At 41.8% G+C, this 17,503-nt stretch overlaps 1 protein-coding gene and 1 long non-coding RNA gene across 10 annotated transcripts in view; one reads left to right on the forward strand and one right to left on the reverse strand.

Annotated features, from left to right (window-relative positions):
* SHOC2 (SHOC2 leucine rich repeat scaffold protein) overlaps nt 1-17,503 on the forward strand; it is a 56,920-nt gene that overhangs the window by 6,795 nt on the left and 32,622 nt on the right. For 2 of the 9 annotated variants that reach the window (XM_031597484.2, XM_090145500.1), the window contains exon 2: nt 15,627-16,567. In XM_031597484.2, coding sequence (XP_031453344.1) covers nt 15,865-16,567 — 703 coding nt within the window. In that variant the 5' untranslated portion in view covers nt 15,627-15,864. Of the gene's footprint in view, nt 1-6,299; nt 7,602-9,667; nt 9,805-9,970; nt 10,029-15,026; nt 15,095-15,626; nt 16,568-17,503 lie in introns of those variants that run through there. The other 7 variants (XM_090145499.1, XM_031597483.2, XM_090145498.1 and 4 more) reach the window with 7 other exon arrangements.
* LOC149917092 (uncharacterized) lies at nt 2,660-7,473 on the reverse strand. Its single transcript, XR_016468846.1, has 3 exons — nt 7,412-7,473; nt 6,566-6,719; nt 2,660-6,307 (listed from the first exon to the last, which is right to left on the reverse strand). It is a non-coding gene; the product is annotated as an uncharacterized LOC149917092 (long non-coding RNA).

The following is a 17,503-nucleotide window of genomic DNA, read 5'->3' on the forward strand; positions in this document are numbered from 1 at the left end:
TGAAGTGATCTGCATAGTTTTCTTGTTGAAGGGATGAATGGGTTAAAGGAAGCCTTAGCTCAAATGTTAACAGACTTCATCTGTGGCAATTACCTTCCTAATAAATTTAAACATTCGAATGGCTATGCATATTGCACGGTGTTTGCAAAACCTAAAATATTTCTTATTAAAGAGACTTCTTTAACGCTGTCAGTCACATGGATTACAGTGAATTTAAGATGCTTGGGGGTTGGTTTTCCTAAAGAGGGAAATTTATTGCTAAAAAGTACGAATTACGATGCATGGGAACTTGTGGTTGTGCAGCAGAGTTTTGTTCTGGTAAGTCCCCCCCGAGCCTTTGAACTCCTGTGCAGTGCAGTTTGGGGCAGATCTCAGGCTATCGGATTTGTTTTGCTGTGGTGAGCTCCATGTTTGCTTTTTGGAATATTCAAACAATTGTTTGGCAGCTTTCTTGACAGCATATTGTGTGTGGCAGGCCTTGTTAGGAAGGAAACAGAAGTTTAAATATTAGAAGCATGAGTTGAAATTCACATACTAGATACAACGACCTATTTATTTTTTTTCATGACTTCATCCATGAGTTTATTTTCTGTGCTTTAAGCTGTTATTAAGTACATCTTTACAACAGTAATTTCTCAGCCCATCCCTAGAAGAAGTCTTCACAGAAGTATCAGAGCCATTCCCTGCATTCAGGCTGCCTGCTGCCTTCCCTCTCAGGAGTGCAGTTCTGTGTCTGGCTCTTGGGAGCAGCCCTGCTCCCATCCCAGCAGGCAGAGAGGTTTCAGCCGCACGCTCCGACTGCAGGTTTTCTTCTTCTAAACCGAGATTCTCTTTATTGAACCAATTAACCTGCTGGGTGCAGGCCAGAACTTTCTCCTGAAATCAGAATTAATGAATAAACAAATTAGACTGGAAGGATTTCTCTTAACAGACAGTGACAGTGTGTGACAGGGATACGGCTCGCATCCCGCAGCCACGGTGTACGTGTGCCTGGTTCTCACGAAGCCATCGGGGTACACTTCTGAGCGTAGATCACACGTTTGCATCGCCCATCTGAAGGCATGCCTCTGTTGGAATGCTTCTGAACCGATTCCAGCTCCTCTGCAGCAAGCAGATGGGGTGCACACGCCTTTGTTTGTGAGCAGTTTGCCCTGCTGCTGGGGCTGCGGCTCCCTGTGCTCCGCTCTCTGCCTTGGCTCTTCCTGCGCTCCTGCCGCTGCTTGCTCTGCTCACAGAAATCAGGAGCTGCATTCCATGCTCCTGCCCTCCTGTGGCAATGAAAACGTGAAGGTTTTGCTCAAAATCACATTGTGTAAAAACAAAAAAGAAAAAGAGATGAGAATAAGGAACTGGTTTGTTTCTTCTGTAGCAGCTTCTCTCATCTCTCAAGATACACGTTTGTTTTGGTGAAGCCTTCTGTGTCAAAAGCACTAAAAATATCAAAGTACTTTCTAAACTTGCTGTTACAGTTTCGAAGGCATCTTGTAGACTTTCAGAGCTTTGAATTAACCTTCTGGCCTTTTGGTGATACGTGCTGTCCCTCTGCTGCTAAGAAGGCACAGCAATTAGAGGGAAGATTCTGCCAGGCAGAAATGGGGATGGGATGCTGTGGTTTCCCTGCTGAGAGCTGGTGGAGCCGAGTGCCAACGTGCAGCTGTGTCCTGGTAAGCAGGGAGCGAAGGCGAGTTACCCCCAGCTCCTGCTGCGGCCCCAGAGCAAAGCTGGTGGGTGCACAGCAGTTACTGCTGCCAAATCTTATCAGCAATTAAAGCCATGCAGTGACGTGCTGGCTCTCCCAGCGCGTGGTGTGGATAACAAGTGGTCGTGTTGGCTGCAAGGATCCTGAAGTGGTTGTAATGCGTGTGTGTAAGTGACCTCTTGTTTCTTTAGCATGTCTGGGAAAGGATCTTTCTGTTTCTTGTACTTCTCTCTCATTGTAGCCCAGAATGCTTCCTGCCAAGATCAGCTGCCCTCAAACACGACCCACCTCATCTTCTTTGGAAGTACTTTTTCTTCCTAACTGCTTGAATCTGATAGTCCTCTTTTAAAAATGCTCTAGGAAGTCAGCTGGCATCTCAGTTTAAAAGTGTATATAAACATGTATGTTGTATGTGGACGTGCAACTCCTATCTCTAGGCTGACATTTCATTTTTGTGTTGTTCTCAATCTATGAAGTCTCTTAGTCAGAAATCTGTCTCAGCTCTCATTCCTGTGAATTCAATTTTACGAAAATCTTTTTTTTTTTTTTTTTTACACTTAAAGGTGCTTCATGATACAGTTTCAGAAATATAGAATATATTCAGTTGTGTGCTGCGGTGATTTAAGGCATGCTTTATGGTTGTATCCACTGACCTTCCCACTGTGTTTTGTTCATTTTCATTTTTGGCCTCTGTCTCTGAAGACCCTTAACCAACAGTTTAAATACAGCAGACAGAGTTCCAACAAATAAGAAATGCTCCAAAATAAATTGGTGTAATCTTTGTTGAAAATGTGTGATCTTATGATGGTCAGATGAGTTAATGCAAGATCAGATGGTGTGAATTTAGAGCAGGAAAGCTCCTCATTGCAGCTGCCCGTCTGTGTTTCCGCATCTCAGGACAAAGCGATGTGTACAGCCTCCCTGCACCTTGACCAGGAGTGAGTGGTTGTGTCCCCAACTTGCTGCAAGTAACTGGAATGTTGGAACCTTCAGCCGTGAAGTTATTGTCTGTGAGCCCATTGGGTGGGTAGAGTTTTCAAACAGAAGTAAGGAGAGGGTTTGTATGCAAGTTCTGGCTTCGAAATACTGCTGATTATTAGCTTGCTGTTTAGAGAAGGCATTAAATAATGATGTGAGCTTCTCTTGTCATGCTCTTTCACTGGCAAAGCTGTGACTTTGCCACAGTTGGAGATAGTGAGCAAGGATGCTGCAGAGTTGTGCACAGGCTGTGTGTGGCTGGAGGAGTTCGAGGACTGACTTTCAGGTTGCTGCCTATTTTGGCACAGGGCGCAAAGTGAGCGCTCAGACCTTTGTGTCCCTGTCAGCAGCAAGTTTAGAGCACGTTGTTCAAGCAGTGTGGGATGGGGAGGGTGACAGCCTTGCCTATCTATTTTTGTTATGATTTTAATTTAAACTTGGTGTAGTATAAACTATTTTATGGACTAGATGAGAGACTAAGGAACTTGTTAACAAGTTTACATTTTTGCAGTTGCACTTTGTTGGCTGTTCCATGTGTGCTGCAGGTGTGTGTATGTGTTCATTCACTACAAACATGTGCTGCTTTTCACTTACCAGAAGCAAATGGTCAGTTTAACACTGGAAACGTTCCTTTTTGTTCAGATTTTTTAAGGTGGCTGCTCTCATAGAAGGTTTACCATAGTAGAGATGGTAATTCCGCAGCTCCAAATGTAGCATTCATTCAAACTCTGATTTTTCTTGCTGTCAAACTCTAACTAGCAGCTCCTGAGCACTGCATTCTGTTATCAGTCAGATCAAGGGGACAGCTGTACGATCCTTCACCTAACGTGATCAGAGCACTGCATATCTGAAAGTACTGTCTGGCTTTGGGTGTTAGCAGTACAGTTTGTAGCACTTGTAGTGCTCACAGCCTGGTGTAAATAAAATGCCTAACATTGAAAAGTAATAGAAATTTTTTCTTTCTTAACCATATGATCACAGGGTGGAGTAATTAGGAATTTGTTTGGTTCTTTCAAATCAAGCTTTTCATTTGTCTGTAATTGTTCTTTAGTGTGACGTGTTCTCATATGCTGACGCTGTTGTAATTAAAAAAGAAAAGGAAGAGGGGAGAAAAGAAGGTGATTTTGCAATGTGCTGGGCTGTGATGCTTGTCAGAATCACTTGTGGGTTGCTCCCTGATTTTATTTTCTTTTTTTTTTTGGTGGTGGAACATAGTGATTTCTGAAGAAGTAAGGTGCCTTTTAAGCAGGTTCTTTTAATATTTGAAGAATTATCTAGAAATAGTGACTAATGAAATGAAAGCTTCTAAGAAAGGAAATTATAGTTGAAACAAATGGCATTTTTTAGCTCTGCTCAGATTTGCTCCTTTATTTCTGTGTCTATTGGAAATAAGAATTTGAGGCTGAAACATACTCATTGTAACTTGCTCTCTGGAAACGTCTGAAACTTTCTTTGTGGTTTGGGACTGGGTTGTTTTTCTTTTTTCTTTTTTTTTTTTCCTCTGTGCTTGATCCATCCCCTAAGCTTAGCAGTCTGCTGTTGTCCTGGTGCTTGAAAAATGAAAAGGAAGCTCCAGGAGATGTTAGGTAGGTGTTGGGTTATGGCTGCAGCTTCTACTTGCTTTAGTTTTCCTTAGAAAACATTGTAGTTACTAGATAATTAATAGTTAATTTCAGTTAAATCACAGCATTTAGTGGCTCAAAATAACCCCTTAACCAAGCATGATTGCATTTTCTTGCAGTATTCTCAGACTATTTTTTTTCTTGGAGTTAACCATGGCGAATGGCTGTTCTTCCTACTGAAGTTCAGTTAAAGAACTCAAACTGCTTTGTGCTTGCTTTTGGTTTGAGTGCAAGGATGCACTCGCGTTTTATTCTTGGAAAAAAGTGCTGTGTAACTTCCATGAAATACTCAAATGTTGCACTTCTGTTTTGCCTTATTATCACTACACTCAAGTAATCACTGTTGGTTCAGTTGCTCATTTTCTCCGCCCTTTCATTCAGCACCTGAAATTGGGTCCCCCAAAAGTAATCAAACAATTACTATTTGCAATTACTTCTGATTCCAGAGGGGAAACCCAGATAAGTGTCTTTCTTGCCATAGGGACCTGTCCTCTCCATCTTCCTTGGAAGTGGCATTCTGTGTCTTTTTCTCTTCTGTTCCCACTATTTGGGGAATGGTTAAGTAAAAAAAGGACACGCAGGTATCAAGTATTTGTTAAAATCAATCAATATAATTTATATATATATATAGAAGTTCAGGTTCTTTTTCTTTCTGTCAAGGAGCTCTTTTTTGCATCTCCAGGTGTTCTCATTGCATCCTTGTTGTGTTCCTGGGATGTGGATGGCAGAGAAAAAGCATGTCTGGGGATGCTGTGTTGTGCCTGAGGAGCTGTAGAGGTTGCATTTGCCTTATTCCTTTGCTTTACAACTGTAAGATGCTTGCAGACTGATCAAGTGATTCCTTGGTGGGTTATTTAGACCTCTGTCGATGACATCTGTTTGCTGTTATGAAGGACAATAAGGTGCAAGGATGTCATCTGGTATAAACAGGCATGCAGAACAAGGTTTGTGCTTTCTGTTCTGCTATAGCAGCTCTCAGTTTCCATGCAGCTCTCAGCCTGGCTGTCTTTTCGTCAGTTTTTCTAATTTCCATTATCTTATTTAATTCATTAGAAAGTGATGAAGCTTATTATTGCATAACACCTGTAGTATTAATTCAGTTTGTCTGACTTTTTTCCCATGACTTTTTTTAGATGAATATTGCTGCTACTTTCTGCTTTTGCAGTAGACAGAGCTTTCAAGCATACTAAAGACAGTGTCATGCAGTTGATTTTTGGCAAGCAGAAATCATGTTTTTCACAATTTCTAATAAAAATGTCATTAAAAAAAACAAAAAACAACGATGCCTCATCTGAACAGATTTTGAAGAATCTGTTTGGAAGGGATCGCACTGGTTTACTTCTCTCTCTCTTTCTTTCTTTCTTTTTTGTTTCCTTTTGAAGGAAAACATCTTGTTCCTGTGAAGATACCCAATTTATCGTGTTTTCCAGAATTGATAGTGCATGAAATAATCTTTTAACCAGGCTGCTTGTTATGAGCAGAACAGTATTCAGCTCATTAGCTGATAAATGTCCTGCTTATCAGACGAAAAATAGCAGCTAAAACCTAAGTCTTGGAAAACCCACCTATATATATATGTATGTATGTATGTATGTATATAAGAAATTCAGATGTTGTCTTTGTTTTTATGATGCTAGTGTTAAATGTTTTTTTTGTTTTTTTTTTTTTTAAGTAAAAACTGAATAAAATTACCTTTATGACAGAAGTTATGACAGTTAGGTTGGCAGTGTGAAGTACTTAAAGTTAGCTAGGTGTGAGCAAGATGGCCTCTGGTGCTTTAGGTGCCTGTGCTTGTTGGAGTGCTTAGTGCTCTTCAGTTACTGCATGCACCTGCCTTCTGTAAGACCCCTTTATTGAGTGTTGTGCAGGACTGACTTGTGGGATGATTGCTGTCTTGACAATTTTATATTTGTGATGCCCTCCTAGGTGTGGCTTCTGGTTCCTTCCATGCCCTGTCCCCGTTCCTGCTCCATGTGCTGCTTCCAGGCCTACGTTTTACAGCATGCTCCTGCTCCACAGAGTCATAGAATCATTAGGGTTGGAAAAGACCATTAAGATCATCCAGTCCAACCATCAGCTCACCCCCATCATGCCCACTAACCCACACCTCTCAGTGTCACATCCCCGCAGTTCTTGAACACCCTCAGGAATGATGATTTCCCCCCCTCCCTGAGCAACATATGCCAGTGCCTCACTGTTCTTTCTGAGAATAAATTGTTCCTAATATCCAACCTGAACCTCCCCTGTCTCAGCTTAAGGCTGTTACCTTTCCTCCTGCTTCTCCAGCAGACTGTTGGTGCTTTTTTCCTTGACGCAGCTGCTGTGACCCCACAGAAAGCCTGGAGGTAGGAGAGCACTTCTCAGCCATATAGGAAGGGTCTGTTGAGCCACTGTGCCTTTGACTTGCTCTGTGGGAATGCCTTATATCAAAAGAAATAGGTGTGTAGGAGTTGAGGAGGTGAAACAGGCTCAGGGTTTATGAAATATTCAGTCCTTTGTTGCCAGAGGAATTCCTTGCAGCTTTCTTATTACAGGTTTTGAGGTGGCCCGAAGTGAACGTGGTGAAATGCAGCACTGCACGAGGCGACTTCTTAGCAAATTGCAAGTCCCTGATATAAAACAAGAGTACACCATAGGATTTTGTGAAATTATTTTAACATTATGTTCAATATGAACACCGTGCTTTTAGCAGCCTTTGGTCTTATAACCCCCTGAACCGAGTAATGTCCCTCTGCTGTCTTTTCCCCCAAACAGTGAAAAAGCCAGAACTGTAAAACAATCAGCCTAAAGCCTCAAGGATTGGCAGGCAGCTACTAGTAAGCATCTGCTTTGAGGAGTGAAGTCTAAAAAAGGTCAGTGCACTTAAAAGAGCTTTCACCATAGAGAGCACTGGCTGTGTATAGCTCCACACGGTGCTACCTGAGCCACCCATAATATACATCTATTTGCTTAAATAGTCTTTCACTACTTTATACCATTATATTTAATTTTGCTTTGCTCTTGGGGGGGAAAACATTTGAAAACTTTGGAAAAGCCTTGGGAACAATTTTATTCTGCGTCACCTTATCGTGGTGTATAATGAGCCTACGTTTGTGTGGTGCTGCTAATTTACCAGGTTCCCCAAGGTATCTTAAGAGTTGCTGTGTTTCTGCAGCTGTGGCTGAGTTCCATTCCCAGAGATGTCACAGGATGCTGGGCTGTCCCTTGGAATGTGGGAGTCGTTTAGTCCTGGAGCTGTGCAACATGGGGAGAGGACAGGAGGGGCATAGTGCAGCACTCAGCTGAGGCGGTGGAGAGCCCAGGTGAGCAGAATGAATACAAGTGGTGGAAATACAGGGAGCAGCTGCAAGTGAGAACTTAGCTGGAGCAGGCACACGTATGTCAGAGAAAAAATGTCCTATCTCTCTTTGGCAGTCGGTGGTTCTTACATCTCAGTGTGAGTACTTGGAAAGTAGAAGTGGTCCCTCGCATCATGACAGGGCGAGTGTTTGCTGGAAAAAGAGAGGAGAGTATTACAAATGATGTTTGAGGCACAGCACTCTTTTACAATAATAGATAGGAGAGTACAAAAGTTAGCCTGAATTTCACCAATGCGTTTGTCTGACATGGTCAGATAACAAAAACAACCAGAAAAATCTCACTGCAAAGATATTGGTTAAACAGGAGTGGGGGAAGACGGGTAGATCTTCTTCATTTAAACTTTTCTGACTTGTTTTTTTTTTTGTTTTTTTCCCTGTAATTTTAAATAGCATGAACTTTTGAAAAATGTCATTCTGAAGGAAACAACTCCAACTCATGATTAAGCAGTTTTCAAATAATTTTTATTTCATTTAGTTGTAAATGAGGTGGAAATGTTACATTTAAATGGGAGTGAATTTGTTTCCAGTTATGGTTGTTCCCTTTTCTATGGGAAGAATGCAGATCTTTTCAGAGAGTTCTATTTTCTGAGGGCAAGTTCGCTGCAAGATGTGCTAATGACTTTTAAAAGCAAGGAGATTTATAATTGGAAACTTGTAGGTAAATATGTACTTCTTGGACTCTACCAGACACTTGCTTGTCTTCCAAACTCATGTATGTTGGTTGGAAAGTGAATCGTACTGCGTATGTCCTTTTCTCTACACGAGTTATATTTATACAAGGTGTTCAAACAAATCCAGGCTTTTCTCTTAGTTGAACATCAAGAACTGCAAATTATCTCAGCTAGAAAAAAATTTAACGAGGGCCAGACAGTGTGCAGTAACAAACTGCCATATGTACTTATTGTGGCTTTGGCTTTTCATGTTCTGTGTTCTTGCAGACTTCATTCCTTTTCATCTTCAGGATTACGTTAAAAGTGCCTTTTAAGTAGATTTTCAGATAGGCTCTTTTCCTAGCATGGTAACCCTCTGCAAAGGGATCTTGTGACTTACAGAGTCACTAATTATGGTCAGAAAATGCAAGGACTGAGAGTCATCCAGCACTGAACTTTGCAAAATGGTCATAATTATTACATAAAAGCATGTTGAAAAAGATGAGCAAACTTACTGGATCAAATTCAGAGGCAAAGAAATGAGGAGAAATGGTAAGAAAACCAATAATTTAGCTTTTTTGTAAGGTAATTGTGTTGCTGGTAGAAAGTTGGGTAGCATGCTACCCTAGGTAGTAATAGAGAAATGCTGATTTAGCTGAGTTGAGATTTGTGGTTGTTACTATTTCTGTAAGATAACGTAATGTAAGTTCATACAGAATACATCACTCCATTGTTGCATCGTGTGTTTACTTTCTCTCCTGCCCATCGTTCTTGTTTTGTCTCCTGTATGGTTTTATTTTGATGTGTTGTCTTGATTGCAAAGAGGAGATGATGAATAGGAAAGAAGATCCTTGATGCTGGCTTAAAGCTTGCACCATCCCCTCTGGTGGCACCAATGGCATTTTCTGTGCTGTTTGTAACAAAGCAGTGAGTGACAGACTTCGTCCTGTCTACAAATCCTTGTAGGACTTGATGAGGAGCTGTGATGGACCACTTCTGCCTTCTAAGGACCACTAATTGCCAATGAGAAACGATAGCATCTGTGTGCTGCGTGATGGTGACAGCGGAGCTTTTTGTGGGAAGATGTTGGCTTTTGCCACAACAAAGTAACCTTTGATCAAATGAGTGTAGTGGGTGGATTCTACCATTCGCTTTTATAGAAGATAGTGTATGACCATAGGTGCAGAATTTGTACACTTGCAGAAATGAAATAACCCACAGGTAAAGGAGATGCTGCTTATTGCTTATTCTTATTCACATATCTCAGTCCTAGTTCATATTAACTGAATTCATTCCTATTTTGCTCTTGGATTTTCCTAGTCTGATGACCATTTTGGATAACCTTTTAGGAATGTCTAGTTTTCAGGACATGTGCTAAGACCAGGAAGCGTGCTGTATTGAGCAAGTTCAGACGTTGACATTCCACATCCTATGCAGGGTTGCACTGCCTGCTGGCACCAGGAGTTCCCCTGGAAATGGGACATGCAGCCCCAAAGGTCTGTGTGGGGGGACTGGCACCTCTTTGCTTTTTAAAATAAGCTGCTTCGTGGTGTTAGCAGAATGCTTTGTACTTGCTCTTGGAATCTATTTCTGCAAACATGAAATGGCGTTTTATAACTTGGCTAACAACTAGTGGTTTTTTTTTTTTTCTTTCCTGTAAAGGAGAAAAAGAGCAAATGCTTCATTAAAAGTAGTGTTGGAGCATGCAGCGTGAATCACGGTATGTATATTTTTGTACTAGTTAGATATGTTCCAAGGCAGGGCACAAAAGATTATCCCTAGGAACATAAGGTGTGGATGGTTTTCGATCTGCTAGCAGGTGGCCTTTTTTGTCGTGGTAGGTCTGGACTTTGGTATGTGACATGGCACTGAGTGCAAGCACGCAGTCAGTGAGCAGGTGAGCTCAGAAGTTTTGTAAGCGACATCACCATCTGTGTGCCTGGTGCTTGCAGGGCTGGGCTGGGAGGACTCTGGGGTGGGATGTCCTGGGAGATGTGCCTTGTTCTTGCAGTACAAAGTGATTGGCATCTGAGCACCTGGTGAAGGTGAGTTGCTCATTCATAGTATCTTTGGCTCTAACTGCAAATTGATGTGTAATTATGTGCCCACAGTTACAGATTTATGTACAGATTTAAGAACCATGAGTAAGATATAAGGAAACCTTTGTAAAATGGTTTGTTGTCCCTGCTCTGCCCTGATGCTGGTGTGGTTATTCCCCCCATACCTGCAGGTTTTGTTCAAGTGCAAACTCAAGTTGCTCAGCTGTCCATGTGCATGGAAGGTGCAGGCAGGCAGAATGGACTTGGCTGTGGTCCTTTAACACTTAGGATATCCCAAAAGCCTTGGTGGGCAGCTGTGGTCTGTGCCTGCCCCAGGGCTGCGTGTGGAAGGACTGGGGGGACGTGGGATCACCTGCAGGTGTACTGAAAGCAGGAGAGACAGACAGGTGGCAAGCTACCATCTGCTGGCTGTTTGCTTACGAGATGGAGGCGAATTTAATAGTTTCCCTTTCTCTGTGGGATAAGGCAACCATTGCAGTGTTGTGCTGCTGCTGTTGACAGTCCCGTGCTCTGACATGAAGGAGATTTCTATCCAAAGAAGAAAAACAAAGCAGTGTCTGGCCAGCATCTCTCAGGAGCTCTCTTTTTGTCGATATGGATTGGGCTGCTCTCTGATCTGTGGCTGCATGCTGGCTCGTTGTTCTGCTGTCTGTGTACCTCGAAATGAGGTTTTGTGTGCAAGGAGCAGTGCAACCGCTTGCTGACTGAGTCAGCACTTTGCTCTCGGCTGGTCTGTGCGGCTGCAGCAGCAGAGCTCAAATGCACTGACACAGATGAAAACTCTGTAGGTCAGATGTTTGAAGCTCATAAATCATAGGAGGGAATTTGCTTTGTTTGCAAGGGACCAGTTGGCTTCAGATTTTGGGGTTTAGAAATGAAAGCAGTGGCCATCATTTTTTGCATATGCGGTGTGGGGAATGGAAAGTCTTTGTAGCCACTTTGGCCAAACTTGAAGTTTCATCCACGGCTTATTTGTGCTTGTGGCGTAGCACACGATGTGATGTTTCTGATACACTTTCTAAGTGAAAGGCAAGTACATGAAGAAACAGATTTTCTGCAATGCTTTGTGAGTTAACAGGTGTTGCTGCAATTACTCGGCAGCACGAGAACTCTGCCTTGTTGGTAAAAGCCACCCTTTCTGGCTGATCAAAATTTCCTAGAGCAGTTTTACCACCTCAAATTTATTTTTTATTTCTTTTTTAATTGCTGTGTGATGCAATCACTGTTTGCCAACTCTGTTTGCTGTTTCCTTATTTCTTTGGCACGTTTAATATTCGGTGATCTTTGTGACTTGGATTGAAAAGCCAGAGCTGTGGCATGTGCCTCGTTGGGTTTGGTTGAGTACAACTGGAACAAAGAGAAAAATCATTCCTGTTCCATGAGATAAATTCATTATTACATAAATAATTTCTCATTTTATATATTTATATATATATATATATATATATATATATTTTCTCATTTCTCTCTATTTCTTCCTCTGGAGGTCTTGGCTTTCATACTATATGAATCAAGCCTACTGGAGATCTGGGAAACCTAAAGAATTGCTGACAGGTCTGTTGTTAGCTTTTAGGGCCAGAGCTTTGCCTTTAAATACATATAAAGACATTTAAAAGATGGAGGGAAATCTTTGCTGACCTGGGAGGTGATATTAGCAGTGTATATGTGTATATATGTATTTTTGTGTGTGTGGGTAGGGAGGTAAAATTGTTCTGCAATGGCAGGTAGGACACAGTTCTGTCTTGTACAGCCTTCCCTGAATAGCAGCTGGGTGAGATCCTTTTGCTCAAGCATCTTGTATGAGATAACATCCAGGAAGCAGTATTTATTTACCAGGTTGCAGGTGATTTCAGGTTTAGTCTTCCTATGATTGCAAATGTTACTATTCCTACTTCAGTGTGCTTCTTATGAAGCAATTGTTGCTTGAGTGTTTCAGGTTGTGTTTTTTAGGGATACAGAAATCTGCTTCAGTTACTTGTATATTTCAGTATGTACAAGGTAGGTGTGTTGCTGTTTCAGGCAGCTGAGGAGGGTGACACAGTTTGGACAGAAACAATCAGTTGTTTCTGTAACTTCAGCAGTTACAAGCTATCAGGAGAATAGGAGCACTTTGGGTTCTGTGTGCCTGGCTCCAGGAGGGGTGAATCAAAATTCTGGGGCTGGTTATTTGTATCTGTTTACAAAGATTTTTACATTTAAGAAAAGATATTCAGAACAGGAAAAGGATTATATTCTCTAAAAGTTGCATTTTCCTTTATGCGCTGCACCACGCAGGAACCTTACTCCATTTTCCAAGTTCTCCAGCGCATCAGAGTTGAATGGCTTTATGTCAATTGAATGGCTTTATGTCAATTAATATTGACAGGAAGTCAGTTTGAGCAGCATTGGAAAATGGAAGTGGTTGGCAGAACTGGCTAATTTCACTGAGTTTCCTTTTGCTAAAAATATCTTTAAAAGAAGCCCTCCTTTGACAATACAATGAGTGCTTGTTTGGCTGTAGTTTGGAATTGATGGTGGCTCTTGTCCTTTAATGAAAAGGGCTTGAAAAATATGAATAACCTTTTGAAAAACACTCGGCTTCCTCTGTGCAGTTCATGGTTGTGCTCGTGTCCTCCAGGAGCTCACATGGGTAAGCTTACATAGCACCTTGTGTGGGTGCTTACCTTCGGTGCACGTGGAACTCTATGGGCACGAGGGGTTGGCAGCAGCAGTGAAGTCGTGTGGTGATGCCTGTGGGAATACCCTGAGGTGGAAGGGACCTGTGAGCATCGAGTTCATCTCCTGCCTCCACGCATGACCATCCAGAAGGACTATCTGAGATGTGTTCTGTGGTCTTGGGTGGTAGTTGGAATCCTCAGAAAAGAGAGAGAAATGCTACAGGTGCAGTCCATTTAGCTGTCAGCCTGCTGCCATGGCTTTGGCACGGTGCTTTGGAGGTGTGCTGCACTCTGTGTGCTGCTCTTGGTTCTGTTACAGAGCCACAGCTGTCTGTTGCTTGCTTGCAAGCTGCCTTCTGGCATCCTGAATGTGGAGGGAAGGTTGAGCTGTCTGGCGGTGGCCATTTGTATTGCTGCCATTTTGTGCCAGGAATTGTCTTCGTCTTCTGGATGATGATTTCAATCCTTCTTTTTCAATTTTTATGCTTTTGTATAGACAAAAGCGTTTTTTGTTTTTTTTTTAATAGAAAATGAAACATTGAGCCAGCATGTTGTAACAGGGAGCACCACACATGCTTTTTTTCCCCAGATACAATTACACGTTGTTGCTGGTGAAGGCAGTAAAATTGCTCCACTGAGCTCCTTGCACCAGCACCTATCTCCAGCTCTCTCCTTTCTCAGTCTCCTTCAAAACCTGCTCTGCATTGCCCATGAGACATTCACCAGGTCTCCACTGTTGTCTCTTAGATTCAATTGAACTGAAAACAGCAGCCTTTTTAAAGTTTATTTTTTATCTTTAAAAATATTCTTTTTTTTTTTTTTTTGTCACTTTACAACACTGATCTGTGTTGTAGCTGTTGGGCACTGCTACATGAGCTGAGTTTACAAACATTTAGAAACAGAGTGTGTTATTGCTGAAGACCAGCTGACAGCCACTGGAGGCTCTTACCCTGCTGTCAGCTGGGTTTTTGCATGTAGCCATTGCATTTCCTATTGCTGGAGGTTTGCAAGCATGTAGATTATACAGCACAGAGAAGTTTTAAAATAGAATGTAGCGAGGCTGGTAATCTTGAGATTAGGACAGGTTAATGGATGGTTTAAAAGCTGGGTATAAAATCTTAAGTATGTAGTAAGGAACCAGCTTATGCTGCTTTGGGAATCTCTGTGCTGGAGAGAAGTTAAAAGCTGCTGCTCCCAGCCTGCTGTAACCCTTTGCAGCAGAGTGCTCCAGAATATGGTTACTGGGAGCAGCAGGGTTTTGCTGTGGGGTTTGTAGCACAGTCTGTGATGCTGCCACAGGAATGAATGCGGGCAGAGGGCTGGGAAAGGTTTTCTAGTTCTGGTTCTTGCTAATGGTTCAAGCATGCAAAATATTATTTAATTGATTTTGGTTATCAGCTTTATGAACTTATGCAGAGGATGGAATGTCAGGGAAGAGGCAGAGCTCCTGTGGTGGCCTTAAGGAGATTCTAGCAGCTCCTGTGCCTGGGAAAAGCAAGGGGCTCTTCAAGATTGCCAGCAGTACTCTGACAGTGAATGCTGCCCTGCAAAGAAAAGTTATTTCCAGGTTAAATGGTGGGCTGATGTGGGAACATGAAATTCTTGCTGCTGTTGATTGTCCTTTTATTTTCTTCCATGGAGATAAATTGGAAAACCTCTTGAGAGTATTCAGAATTGTGAAGTCCTTTGGGGGGGGTGCCCAGCGTTCTGAATTCATACGTGAGTCTGTGCTGCTGTCTGTGACACGTGATGATGATTTTGTAGAAAGGTAAAAGGAGCTCTGCAGGTTTCAGACATCTCTTCAGTTAGTCTGCATTATAGCCATTGGTGGAAAAGCTCAAGGTACTGTTAAAAGACGTGCTATAACCTATCCTTACGAGAAACTCCTTCCTAATTTTGCTTGTCTGGAAGGATAATATGATTTATTCCTTCAGAGCTCTCAGTTGACTTCTCAGTATGTTTATTTGAAAATGAACTTCAGTTTTTTTTCTAATATTCCAGCTCTGCAGGTGACTGCTGACTGCATGCTGTCCTGTGCTGGAAGCAGAGCACAGCTCGTGGCTCAGCAGGTCAGAAAGCAGATCTCAAAGCACAGTGTTGTGTTGCAGTGCGGCGTTAGATTTCACTGCAGGTTGAATTGAGGCTCTCTTGTGCTGAAAGAATGAGACTATAGGTTTGTTTGAAGAGACAGGCACTTAAAATTAAAGCAGATCTCTCTTCCATCAGGTCAATAAAGAACATTCATGTTTATGACCAGGGTGTTGTGTTGAGAACTAGCGATGACGTCAGAGGGTGGCTCACAACTGAAATGTGCTACTGTACACAAATACATAAGGCTGTATTATGTTTAAGAATTATGTTGGTTTTTTTTTTTCCACGTATACTAATTACTATAGGTCTTCTGCAGTGGGTCTTCAGAGCCACGGATGTAGTATTTTTTGTATTACCATTGGGCTTTTCAGTTTTTTTGCTGTTGTTTAAGTGATGGACAAATATTAACCTGAACAAGTGCTGGCTTGAAGTAGAAACATTCAACTCTTAACTGGAAGAGAGGTTTTATATTTATGCTAACTTTGGCTTCTTTTCTCTCCTCTGTTACAGAAGTACTAATACGGAGCACTTGACCTTCTAATCTCTAACAGCTGAATCTCCTGAGACCAGGATTAGGAAAAGAGTGCCTTCAGAACCAATATGTAGCAAATGGGTTATCGCACCTCTGAAGCTCCTCCCTTGGTTCAACACTTGCACGTTTTAAGGATCCTTGTAGCCACAACAGTGAATTGCTCTTGTTAACTTCAGAAGTGGATTTCATGTGGTGCTTGCTAAGTGTTGAGTCACCATGAGTAGTAATCTAGGAAAAGAAAAGGACTGTAAAGAGAAGGATCCAAAAGTCCCGTCGTCAAAAGAAAGGGAGAAGGAGGCCAAAGCCTCTGGAGGATTTGGGAAAGAAAGCAAAGAGAAGGAACCCAAGACCAAAGGGAAAGATGCCAAAGATGGAAAGAAAGACTCCAGTAGCACGCAGCCTGGGGTAGCTTTTTCAGTGGACAATACGATAAAAAGACCTAATCCAGCCACAGGTACCCGCAAAAAATCCAGCAATGCTGAAGTGATCAAAGAGCTAAATAAATGCCGGGAAGAGAATTCAATGCGCTTGGACTTGTCCAAGAGGTCTATACACATGCTTCCATCAGCTGTCAAAGAGTTAACGCAGTTAACAGAACTTTATTTATACAGTAACAAACTGCAGTCTCTACCAGCAGAGGTGGGCTGTCTCGTGAACCTGATGACACTGGCCCTGAGTGAGAATTCACTCACCAGTTTGCCTGACTCTCTTGATAACTTGAAGAAACTGCGCATGCTTGACCTGCGGCATAACAAACTGAGAGAGATTCCTTCAGTGGTGTACAGACTGACTTCTCTCGCCACTCTTTACCTACGCTTTAATCGTATAACTACTGTGGAAAAGGATATCAAAAACTTGTCAAAACTCACCATGCTTAGCATACGAGAGAACAAAATCAAGCAACTACCTGCTGAAATTGGTAAGCGATTGCACTGATTAAAGGCTTAGTTCTGTGCTGAAGTTGATCTTGCAGTTCAGCTAGGTATATGTAAACTACCTCCTTTTCAGGTGCTCTGCTCTATTTAAACTGTGCATAAAATTGTTGTCTTGATCATACTGTCGCAATGTTGGCTTATAGTGAGAGTAATCAATACCCTGGATGTAATTTTTCATACAAAGCAACCCTCCTTTTTCTACATCTATCATCCTAAAACCAGCTAGATCTTGTTTTCATCTTTGCCTTGTGCTTCCACATATTGTGTCTTTGGAGCCCAGATGGTTTGAAAGAAAAAGAGAAGATACAAGGGCACATCTTACTTTCAGATTTCTTTATAAATCATTTATGAGCTGTTGCAAGTTATAAACACATTATGGGCATGTTACAGAGGGATATGACCATGGTAAGAGAAGGTAGAAAAGGTGCCACATGCTATTACCATGAGCAAGCTGTTGGATGCCATAACAGTTAATAATGCAGGTTAATGATTTGTGAAAGCCTCTCCTTTCTCCAAGTTCTGAATATATTAATGTGTGGAAGCTTAGTATAATACGGCCAAATGTTGTATGCATGGTTGTTGATTCTTATGACTTTTTAATGGATGATATTTGCTTTTTCCAAATGTTGTTACAGAACAATGAAAGATGGCTACGTGAAATGATATAGAAGTGGTGTATTGATTTAAACAGTCCCTGACAGAAAGTGTGCTGGAATGGCTGTATTTCAATAACTGCTAAGTTGTTCCTAATAGCTTCAGATTTGTGGGATACATCTCTTCATCAGACTGTTTTCAAGCAGTATTTCAGTATCTTAAGTGCTTCATAAAAGGGAGAGTGTATCATAAGCTTTTTTCTTGTGTGGCTCCAGTTTGTACAATACAAGCACTGGTTAGTGCTGTTAGGGAGGGGGCACAGAACT

This window comes from Phasianus colchicus, chromosome 8 (assembly GCF_987193195.1).
Source record: "Phasianus colchicus chromosome 8, bPhaCol1.hap1.1, whole genome shotgun sequence".
Classification (NCBI taxonomy): domain Eukaryota; kingdom Metazoa; phylum Chordata; class Aves; order Galliformes; family Phasianidae; genus Phasianus; species Phasianus colchicus.